The sequence below is a fragment of the Helicoverpa armigera genome, chromosome 22 (assembly GCF_030705265.1).
Source record: "Helicoverpa armigera isolate CAAS_96S chromosome 22, ASM3070526v1, whole genome shotgun sequence".
In the NCBI taxonomy this organism is placed as follows: Eukaryota; Metazoa; Arthropoda; class Insecta; order Lepidoptera; family Noctuidae; genus Helicoverpa; species Helicoverpa armigera.
Genome location: NC_087141.1, coordinates 465,958 through 477,957, shown reverse-complemented (window position 1 = coordinate 477,957; position 12,000 = coordinate 465,958). Strand labels below are relative to the sequence as shown.

At 41.6% G+C, this 12,000-nt stretch overlaps 2 protein-coding genes across 2 annotated transcripts in view; one reads left to right on the top strand and one right to left on the bottom strand.

Annotated features, from left to right (window-relative positions):
• The window catches only part of LOC110371703 (ubiquitin carboxyl-terminal hydrolase 32), a 59,073-nt gene extending 47,238 nt beyond the window's left edge, over positions 1-11,835 (top strand). Inside the window, exons 20-27 of the mRNA XM_064040327.1 lie at positions 2,204-2,490; positions 2,886-3,080; positions 3,546-3,789; positions 3,904-4,038; positions 4,651-4,836; positions 5,859-6,278; positions 7,522-7,700; positions 7,989-11,835. Coding sequence (XP_063896397.1) covers positions 2,204-2,490; positions 2,886-3,080; positions 3,546-3,789; positions 3,904-4,038; positions 4,651-4,836; positions 5,859-6,278; positions 7,522-7,700; positions 7,989-8,088 — 1,746 coding nt within the window. The 3' untranslated portion in view covers positions 8,089-11,835. The remainder of the gene's footprint in view (positions 1-2,203; positions 2,491-2,885; positions 3,081-3,545; positions 3,790-3,903; positions 4,039-4,650; positions 4,837-5,858; positions 6,279-7,521; positions 7,701-7,988) is intronic.
• Positions 1-12,000, bottom strand: part of LOC110371698 (large ribosomal subunit protein P2) — a 148,182-nt gene that overhangs the window by 19,163 nt on the left and 117,019 nt on the right. The gene's annotated exons all lie outside the window — the stretch shown is intronic.

Here is a 12,000-nt window from a genome sequence, read left to right as displayed (position 1 = left end):
GCAAATGACTCTTTTTAGTACATAGATGACTGAAATAACATTCTGAGTAAATTCTGAGTCGTTTTTAGAGCTGAAACACTTGAAAATCTCCTTGAATTACTCACTGTCATAGAGAGTTAACTAACTACTTGTTCTACTAGCGATTTGGTTGGATTTTCTTTTTACATAATGTTATACAAAATTAATGGTGGGGGGTTTTCGAGGCAGTGAAAACGTTTTTATTTCCCCGTTTGGTGATGGCATGTAAGTGTAAGCGAAAGTTATTCAAATACCTTACATAACAACATAATTATATCTACATGTAAATATGAACATACTGTATAATTCCCAAATTGTGACGTCATAAAGTGCTGACTAACTAAATTGTGTACATATTGGTGCTGGTTCTTTTGTGCTCCAAGTATTGCTGTCCTTTACTTACAAGTAAAGAAAGAAAGAGACGGTGGTATTTTAGATCTGTCAAACTGCATTCGGAATTTGAATTTAGAACTTTTTTAAGAAAAATACAAACTCTTTTAGAATTTTATGACGTTTGACAGCTCTGAAATATTTCAGTCTTTCTCTAGTTTGATTTGTGTGTAAAGGATGGCAATAGTCGACTTGGATCGCAATAGAATTAGGCCGTTGTTCGTTTATGTGTTGAGAACAGCGTGGCGGAGTGTTGACGTTCAGGTAAATGTACACACGACAACACATCAACCTACCTCAACGTGTCAAATATCTCCAATAGATTTTCAACTTTATCACAATAGTGGAAGGTTAATGTTCTATTGGTAAAATTTGACAGTTTAGGGTACGTTGACCTGTTGGCGTCTGTACAGATGACACTACAAACTGCACTTGTGTTGTATTTCATCATCGTTTTGTTTGTCGTAGAAACTGATGATTTTTATCATTGATTTTGTGTGATATACAATCAATAATTCACACTATTATGAAAGTCATTCATGTTGTCATTCATCCTTGTGTGCTAGTTGTACAGTTTTACATGTTTTTATCGTCTGATTGTATGTCTGTTGTCCAATCTCATTGCTAAAATTCTATATACTCACTAAGAATTTGCAAAATAACTGACCGAGGAACCCTCTTAACCTCTGCGCATAAAATAACGGTTTTAATAAGTGAATCAAGCCTCGGAAGGGGTGGGTAAAAAGGGGAGAGTTTAAGTTACTCGAACAAGAAGAGAATGAGTTAGTTTATAAAATATTGGGCACAGCTTGAAGCTCTAGTATATAGCGTTGCCTCGTCGTTTAACTGCCTCGTTGGTCAAGCTGTCGCTAGTGCGGCTGCTGAGCACGAGGTCTCGGGTTCGATTCCCGAGTCGGGCCGAAATCGCTTTGTGGGTTTTAGAAGACTTTCACAAAGCAGCCCGGAGCCTGGAAGCTGGTGATTGATACACCCGTGCATCGGAGAGCACGTAAATGTCGGTCCTGCGCCTGATCTCTTACCGGTCGTGTCGGATTGCCGTCCCATCGGGTTATGAGAGTGAAGGAATAGTGAGTGCACCTGTGTCTGCGCAAATGCTTGTGCACTATGATATGTCCTGCGTAGTTGGCTAATCTCCTTACATGAGGACAGCCGCTGTAGCCGATAATCGGCTAGGAGGACATCATCATCATCAATAGCGTTGGCCAGCCTTTCTTTGGAATGTAGTTTTTACAGATTCGATCTCTTATATAATTTTATTTACATTATGTAACTGAATTTAAAACGAATGAATATATGTAATAAAAATTAAATAGTAATAATAAAACTAAGTAGTTTTAACATGAGATATGACAACAAGACACAATTGGATGAGATTTCACACCTCCATCAGTGATGTACTACACTAGCTATTCGTGTTTGTAGATTTGTGTATAAATGTTACATATTATATTCGGTAGAGGTCACTTTTGTACAAATTCGCTTCTAGTTTATTTTACCAAAATTCTTTGTAAAAAATTCGTAGTTTTATCTTCAAATTAGATGTTGCTTTTAGTCAAAATTTACTGAATTTCAGATTTACCACAAAATTGGAAGACAGTTAAGTTTTTGATTCTTGAATTACAAGCGTGGGCTTAAAAAATACTTCTTGATTTATCTGATTTAAAAAGATGTATAAAATTCTGAACAGTTTATAGCCCACAGCAGTTTCACACAAGGCAGTCCCGGTGTAGTAACCAACACACAAAGCTACATGTTAATCGAACAACGGTTTCAGCGCTCGAGATCGGAAATTCTTATGTCCCAGAGTCCGCCGAGCACTCTCTACAAGCACGCGGTGTTCACGGACCGAGCTGACGGCAGGAGTAACACCTTGCCCAAGGAGGTACGGCATGAGAACGGCAGCAGTTCTCCGACCCTCAGCGTTAAGTCGCTGAACCTCAAGCCGTCAAGCCCGAGGCTCGGGAAGGTCAAGTTCGGCTCGTCGCCCTCCAATATGTGCAAGATGGATGATAGTAAGGACGTGCCTACGGGAAAGATACAGTATTTGGTTGCTGTTCATCGGTGAGTGGCTTTTTGTTAGTAGAATTGTTTTGTATTTTTGTCTTATGTAAGAGTTTTTCCCCATATTGTAAGATGATATGCTATGCCTTAGTTAGGCAAAGATGATTTCGGTGGAATTATTTTAGGTCTACGCGGATAAAATGTAGAACACCGTATCTTTCTCTGATTTGATGTGTCATAGTAGCTGTTGACGTCGAACTGGTTATTTTTAAGTTGTTACTTGTAAAAATGCCTTTTTACTGCACGTAAAAATGTTGAGCGTAATATTGAGTGTAGGCAATCAATGAACGAGTGCCGCCGGCTGCTCACGTCCACTCGCGATGTGTACCGCGCGCTCACCGTTCGCTGCCTATGTGAAGTGCTGCACATAACCTTCTTTACCTATAATTTTATAGGAAGCAGTGTCGATCAGACGCGTACTTCCTCCCCTGGCAGCGGAGCCGGTCCTCAGTGTTCGGCGTGCCCCTGCTGGTGGGAGTACGCGACGCGTGCAGCGGGCGGCAGCTGTACGCGCGCGTGTGGCAGCAGGTGGCGCGGCTGCTCAGTGCACGACCACCGCATCATGACCAGCACAACCATGCCACTGACTGGTAAGAGTCTTAAACCAAGATGTGTGTAGTGGTCGATTGGTTTTGTGATTACGAAGTGTGTTGTGTCTTCTCAGGCCAGATGCAAATAGTTTAAAAAGCAGAGCAGAATTTAAAGAGAGTTGCAAAGAGCATTTTGTATTTTCTGAAGTTGTGGTATGTAAAGAGACTATTGGAATTAACATATCCATATGATTTTATGTAAAATTATCTGCTCCTTCAATTTCGTTCTTATCTAGCCACTCTAAGCCGTTGGTGCTTGCACACACAATAACTCATTAGCTCGTCTTGTGACAATCGGTGAGGGTCGCACTTGGCGGAACGTACGCGCTTGCTTAGCTGGTGTGAATTAATTGTATTATGATTACGCTTAAGATTAAACCTTATTCCATCTTATAGGTCCTTCCAAACAAAAAACATTACACTGCCGACACATATGAGTGTAGTAACGTAACGTTATACCCGCAGCGACGACAGCCTGGGCTATGAGTTTCCGTTCCGCATCCGCGTGGTGCGCGCGGGCGGCGCGTGGTGCGCGCGCTGCGCCTGGCCAACGCTGTGTCGCGGCTGTGCGCTGCCCTGCACCGACACCGCCACGCCTCGCACACGCGTCGGTGCAGCTATAGATAGCGACGCGCCCAACACCAACTCACCTATAGCGAAGAATAAGCTCAACAGGCATAACTCTGCAAGGCTTTCTACTGATATTACGGTGAGTTTTTTGTGTTGTATTGTGTGGTTTTGTTGTGAGAGATCGTTTTTTTTATATTTTTATATCGATGACTTTATAACATGCTTATGAGTGGTCTAAATTTTTGAACTTTAGGGTGAGACGGAATGTGGCACGGTGAGCGCGGCAGAACTGAGTGCACTGCTGGCGGGCCCCCGCCGCGGCCTCATGCTGGCCATCGACTGGGACCCCACCGCGCTGCATCTGCGCTACCAGTCCACACGGGAGAAGGTGAGGAGACCTATATATATGCGGTATCTACATAGGTTCTATAAATAAAAGGCGATATACTAATAAAAGACGTATACGTAATATATTTCCAAAATCATATATCGTCGTAAGGTGTCCGCGAGGTACAAAATAGTTGCACGGAACGTCATGCGACCAATAGGATCGCTCCATGTCGGATTTGGCCGAGGGTGGTCGAAGGCATCGTGTGCGGGACGCGGCATGTATATATACGGCGATGTGGCTCTCAGCAGTCTTCGGCGCAGAGATGTTGTCGCACCGCGGAGCCGTACGAGGTGTCGCATTCGTTCGGGGCGGTAATGCAGGGTGACGCATGGCCCGGACATGTGATGCACTGTATGCTTGCGTTGCAGGTATTCGTTCGGGGCGGTGACACGGGGCCGTGTCTTGCACTGTATAATTGCGTTGTAGATCTTTACAAATTAAATAAAAATTTGAATGTCAATTTTAGAATCCTTCCTTTGACTCGGTTTAGAGTCGATGTAGAGTCTAGAGAGGATGAAAAACAGTTTTTGCCCTCAGATATCGAACGATAAAAAAACCTTTCCGAAATGGGGATTTTTTTTTTAAACATTTTCCTTGTGTTTTCTGCAGGCATGGGTAGAGCACTGGTCGGTGGCAGCATGCCGACAGGAGGCGGCGCGGGCGATAGACTTAGCGAGCTGCCTGCGCGCGTTCACGTCGTGCGAGCGGCTGGAGCAGCGCTACCACTGCGCGCACTGCCGCAGCGCGCAGCCCGCCACCAAGAAGCTGCAGATATGGCGCCTGCCGCCCATACTCGTATGTACCACTACGTCACTATACGTTCACGTCGTGCGAGCGGCTGAGCAGCGCTACCACTGCGCGCACTGCCGCAGCGCGCAGCCCGCCACCAAGAAGCTGCAGATATGGCGCCTGCCGCCCATACTCGTATGTACCACTACGTCACTATACGTTCACGTCGTGCGAGCGGCTGGAGCAGCGCTACCACTGCGCGCACTGCCGCAGCGCGCAGCCCGCCACCAAGAAGCTGCAGATATGGCGCCTGCCGCCCATACTCGTATGTACCACTACGTCACTATACGTTCACGTCGTGCGAGCGGCTGGAGCAGCTACCACTGCGCGCACTGCCGCAGCGCGCAGCCCGCCACCAAGAAGCTGCAGATATGGCGCCTGCCGCCCATACTCGTATGTACCACTACGTCACTATACGTTCACGTCGTGCGAGCGGCTGGAGCAGCGCTACCACTGCGCGCACTGCCGCAGCGCGCAGCCCGCCACCAAGAAGCTGCAGATATGGCGCCTGCCGCCCATACTCGTATGTACCACTACGTCACTATACGAATATCACACCCATACCGCAATACCCAATAATACACCCTGTACATCAAAGATGGCAGGATCGTGTAAAATATTGAGTTTGATGAAAGAAAACGTGGAGAGGTTATGTAATCTTTACTCTTTTTGGACAAAACGCTCCAGGCTTCCTTTCATCAAACTCAATGTCCGAATTATTTTCTAAACTATTTTTTATGTTATAAATTTTTTCGTATTCCTGACAGCAAACCCTTTCATTTGTTACCCATATCATGGAAGTGGATTTCAAGTAGCCGGTCCGCCATTTTGAGGTGGCCGCCATATTGAATTTGTAATGACGTCTGTATTGTCATCAGAATTATGAGCGTGTGCAAAGTGGAAGTTGGTCAAATTAAGATTCCAAGATTTTCTTACATACAAACTTAAAGTGAAGCTAATATAAGCGTGTTAAAAACCGATTACTTGAAAAGCATCTCAAAGTAATCCCTACTGTTTCTCTCCCACAGATAGTCCACCTAAAACGTTTCCAATACGTGAACAACAAATGGATAAAATCCCAGAAAGTGGTCAACTTTCCGTTCCAAGACTTCGATCCCACCGCCTACCTCGCGTCCGTACCACAAGAAACGATACTACGGCATACAGAAATACTCAGTTCTAAACGAAGATCCTCCGTTTTTGTGGACGACACCATATCAGAGTCAGATAGTGAAGACGATGAAGAAAGTGCACAACCAAAGGTCCAGAGGCCCAAGGTCGAGAGGAAGAGGAAAGGGTCCGTCGAGGTTAAGGGCAGACAGAGGCTGGAGTCCACGAGCCTGGTGACCACGCCGGTGACGGATGATAACCTGATAGATTATCATCAGCATCATCTACTGAAAGATCAAGACCCGTTCGATTTGAAGTACAGATTGTATGCTGTTGTGGTGAGTACTGCTTCTTGCTATGTTACTTTTGTTTTTGTTATAATTCTGCCAGGGTTAAACCTGCGTCTAACTGTTTCATGCAACCGGGTAATAAGATTTTTCAAATCAGACACTTTACTATTATTATAGAAATTGTATTTTGATATTGCACAAATCGCGCCCAGCTGCCTATTTTCATACACACATTACCATACATTCACAGTCATTTACAAACACATTCTAGCCGAATCACAAAATAATGTAATCCCGAGTCAGTGCCCTCGCTTCGGCATAAGCCTCTTGGATATGTTGCGCACCGCGTGCGTGCGTGTGCGCAACGCCCCCCCCCTACACGATCGAGACACGCGGGTAGCCAGGCAGCCGGTAGGCCGTGCTTAGGGTTTCAAAATAACGCATACCCAATAAAATTCTAACCGATTTCAAATAAGAAAGTTCAGTTATCGACTGAGTATGTATGAAGTATTTTGTCATAAACTACTGGTTAGATTAGGTTCCAATAACAATCTAGCTAGTTTTATGCACTGATCTATTAAATTTTCGTTTATGCGATTTACTAGTCTGAGAAATACACAGATCAGGCGTCGGTTTTAATGAAGAAATTAACTGTTTTTTTTCTGATCCAAGTATTTTACCTTATCTTTGCCAATCAAAACTTGGACACATAATAAATCTTCACAAGGTACAATTACCGCCACTGTAAGTCACCAAAACAATTATTTCTCTGAGAAAATGTAAGAATATACACACAAAATCTTAACACAAACAACTTTTCTCACTCAAACAAATAAAAATGAAGTTAGTTGCACTCGGGTGTCAAAAACTTAACCAGAGCTGTTGCAGTTGACAAGTTCACGACTCTCGCCAACGTCACAGCATGCACGGCTTTAATCTGCCATACTGAGTGACTTGTAGATTCGCGCAGCCGCGAACTCATATACGGCACATCGCTATAAGTGCGAAAGTGACGGAGATAGTATTTGAAAGCCCTTTAAAAGCCGGTGCGAGTAAGCGAGATAGCTATATGTAGATGATATAATTGATACAAATGCGCGTGTGTGTGTTGTGTCACTGTGTGGGTGGCGTGGAATAGGTAGATAGGTGTTGTGTTGTTTTGATGCTAAGTGAAACTAAGCGCGCGAAATTTTAAATAGTTCGCGTTTGATATTGATTCTATATTGAGTCTATTGAGAATTTTAGCAAGGCTTTTGGGCTTGTCCGCCACTGTACTCTGTCATACACACAGTCGCACTCGGGGCAGCTGAGCGGCGGCCACTACGTGGCGTACTGCCGCAACCCGTCGGGCGCGTGGCTGTGCTACAACGACAGCTCGTGCCGGGAGCTGAGCGCGGCGCCGACGCCGCCCATCGACCCCGCCGCCGCGTACCTGCTCTTCTACGAGCGACAGGGACTCGACTACGAGAGGTGAGCATACTAGACATTACCCGGCATAATCACTGACACATTGTATCTTACCAGTACAAAGTTCCGTCATAATCTTACCTCCAAGCCTCCAACGAACTTCGAACGATGTTTTAAGGAATAGTTTAACTTACGAGTCACCCCGTACGCTACATCGATGTGCTTTTTTCACATTCCTTTTTCATGTGCATCTTCTTCTAACCTAGTGATTAACCATGCCTTTTTGATAAACTGGGTATCTCCCTTTTAAATATAAGTGACTAGATTTTACAACGATTTTTTCCCGTCCAGGTATCTTCCCGATATAACGGGTAAGGAGCCAGTAGTGAGAGACGCGGAAGTGTTGGATCCTGATGAGAACGACCTCAAGAAGATGTGCACTATAGTGTAGGACTATTGTGATAGCCGTCGCTGCAGGCTTCAGCGGTGAGAGACGCTCCGACCCGAACAGGTCAGGACATTCAGGAACTTCGGCTCATGTAACAAACGGGACGTGACGCGCTAATGTACAAAATATCAGTATGATTTGACCGTATAATTCGTCCATATCGATATATTTTTTTGCCATCGATAAAAATATCGATGTTGCGATGCTGTATGTTTTATGCCGAAAGCGAGATAGCACGTTAGCACGGTTTGCGCTTGAGTTCATTATTTGTGAAGGCATATTATACAGTGTTGCAATTGGTTAAGGCTTATATTCGTTTGTTAGGGTTCCGTAGCCAAAATGGCAAAAACGGAACCCTTATAGTTTCGTCATGTCCGTCTGTCCGTCTGTCCGTCTGTCGTCTGTCACAGCCGATTTACTCGGAAACTAAGTACTACAGTGATGAAATTTGATGGGAATATGTGTTGTATGAACCGCTACAAAAATATGACACTAAATAGTAAAAAAAAGAATTGGGGGTGGGGCCCCCCATACATGTAACTGAGGGATGAAATTTTTTTTTTCGATGTACATACCCGTGTGGGGTATCAATGGAAAGGTCTTTTAAAATGATATAAAGTTTTCTAAAAAACATTTTTCTTAAAGTGAACGGTTTTTTAGATATCAGCTCTCAAAGTCGTAAAAAGTATGTCCCCCCCCCTCTATTTTTATAACTACGGGGTATAAAATTCTAAAAAAAATAGAGGTGATGCATGCTAATTAACTCTTTCAACGATTTTTGGTTTGATCAAAGTATCTCTTATAGTTTTTGAGATAGGTTGATTTAACTGTAATTTACGGAACCCTTCGTGCACGAGTCCGACTCGCACTTGGCCGGTTTTCTTTGGATAGTGCCATAGCGCGTCGTGTCGCCAATTCGAGCCGATCGCAAGTAGGTGGCTTTATGAAAAAAAATATAAACATTATGGCCCGAAGATTCGGTGTATAGTTTTGGAAATCTGAAATATAGAATAAAAAATACAATATAAAAATATTATATGTGGTCTGTCACAGATTATGCATACAAACAGAATGCAACCGCGATGGGACCACGGAGAAACGCTCAAATATTAATTAATTTAATTATTTTTACTACCTATTCGAGGTAGTAAATATTTATCTTTCAAATTATTATCGATAATTGATTTCTAATTACATTTGTAATGTTCCAAATATTATTTAATGAATGAATTTGAATGTGAATAAAACATAATGGCACGTTTCAGTGGAAATATCAGTCGTATGCCATTATAAAATAATATATCTATACATTAAATCTCAGACGGCTATAACCGAATACCAAAACTTCTATACACAAATTAAAATAATGTATTAATAATATTATATTGCGTATAATCGAGAACAATGAAAGTGAAATTTCTTTTTTATAATAATAATTTATGTAAATTATGATGTTGATTTTATATGTTGAGGGTATGTCGTGGTGATGCAGGAAAATTCCATGATTGCACAGATAGGGAATACAGTTACTTTACCATTTATTCTTTGTAAAGCCACAGAGAAGTAATTGAATGTAATACTCATAAACATGTTAATGTATTGTTTTTATGCACGTACGTACCGTCGATCGTGAAATTCAGTATTGAGTTTGTCAGAGAGAGCTTTCAATTGCTGTAATTTGTCTTTACAGGTGTATGAAGTTTCCAGTAGATTTGTTAAACTTATTGGCTACATTGAAAGTAGAAAATTAAGTATCTGTATTCTATCGAATCTGTGTTATCATGGGAAAGTTAAAGTGTTATGTTAGTTATGATTGCGTAGTTGTAATGCATTCCTACTGTTGGTTCATTTTAAGCGTTGGAGCAACATGCGGTCTGTCATGGTTCGAAGCTTTACAGCTAATTTGGGGGCACACTTGACAGCTGTCAAATTTGAACTTTAACCTTAAAGAAAATATAATGCAGTTAAGTGTGTACCCATTTCTATTATAAATTATGTTTTTATATTATATGATAAGGTTGGCAACGCATCTGTAAATATGTTTCGTTGGTAATACATACCAGTGCGGTTTCATGAACGACTCTAGTGTTAAATAAGTCAGGGCAAGTGTGATATTGTTTTCTGTTATTAAAATTTATTAGTTTTTATTGGTGTATTTGCGTTATAAGTGTTTATGGGTGTTCTGTGGCTTGCTAGCGTGGATATTGTGACCATGTGTCAAAATTGTCAGTTTGTTCCACCATATTGGATTTCCTTGTTTAAGTGTCAAAACTGACATGTCGGCCATATTGGATTTCCTTTCCGTTGCGTGTTATTTTTCAGCTATATAATCCTTTTCAAGCATATTTGAGTATTATGATTTGCAAGTGTATGTAACAGGCTACTTTATTCTCATGGGACAAATATTTACGCTAGTAACTACGGCATAACGTTGTCCAACCGTAAGTTTTGTTGTACCCAAATATTTGCGCGAACAAAACAAGCGCGTCGCCCCGTGTCGCCTGTTACGTTAATAATGGAGACTGATGTGATGTAATATATAAACGTGATGTGCTATATTTTACTCATTGGAATATTTTGTATTTAATATTATTGTAGATAGTCTGCGTTTAACGTGTTTTGTACCAGATACCAAAAACAAATTAAATGCATGTTTGCTGAAGCAAAATTATAGGTAGGTCTACTGTCTATTTCTTAATACTGTCCATATTATATCTATTTTGGCTTTCTCTTCTAAGTTTCTTTACTTATGAGTAGTGTGAATTTCCTTTCTAGTTTGGTACAGAACATGCTGAACGTTAATAAAATAATATATTCTTCTAGCGCGGAAACTATTTAGTGTTATAATAATACGTGTTATTGGCGGTTTTGTGTTGAACGCGGTTGTTGACTACTGTCGATATAGCGCGGGCACTTCACGTCTCCGCACGCGCGTATGAGCGTACCAACACTTGCGCAGACATGAAGGATCGGCGCTACGCGAGCTTTGGCATCGAAACAGCTCACTATAATTATCTTTTTTATAATTATTATTGTAATTATCGTACGGCTTAGGGCACAATGTCGTGATGCTTAATAAATTCTAGTGAGATACGATACATAAGTATTAGACACATACGTTTAAGTAATATATTATTATTATTGATATTATGAGCCGGTGTGCACGATCCTAGTTAATCTATTAATATAATTTCTATACAGTTTATTCGAAATAATTTAAATGAAAAGTAGCTTTTGTAACGCGACATTTATTTAGCGAACGCTACCAATGTGGGTAGTTGTAATATTGTAAGCTGAGGACTAGTAGTGTGGTTCTCGCTGATTTAGTCGATATTTTTATTTATTTGATCGTGTGCACCAAATTATTTGTTATTTTAGTGTAATACGTACTACTGTGATCGTGTCTTATGAACCTTATGTTTAACCAATAAGGTTGAAAATTGTTTGCGTTGGTCATAGTGGTATATATTTCCCCCGCGCCCTGATGCGTCCACAGGGAGGTCCGCGGCCTGTATGTAAGTGTTCGCGGCGAGGTGCCATCGCTCCAGTTTCCTCTATACCAAAGCACTTCCTCACTTTGTTCAAGCTTTACAAACTTCACCTGTCGCCGTCATACTCGATGTTTTACTAGCTTCTGTAAAGATGGCGCTGATTGTACTGGAGTTCAAGCCTACTGGCTGCTGTATCAGATTGTTATCCAATTAAGTATTTTGAATATCCCTGTGCAATAAAGAATTTCTTTTGTATGTATTTTTGGGTATCATTTCAACCTTAACCATCATATAGAAAACAAAAAGTAACACACATAGAATCTGTATAAAAAACCATTTATTACATAAAAAACTCGACTTATCTCATAACTAGCATAAATTATACACTCCCAAAAAATATAGCACCGATTGTAAATATCGTTCA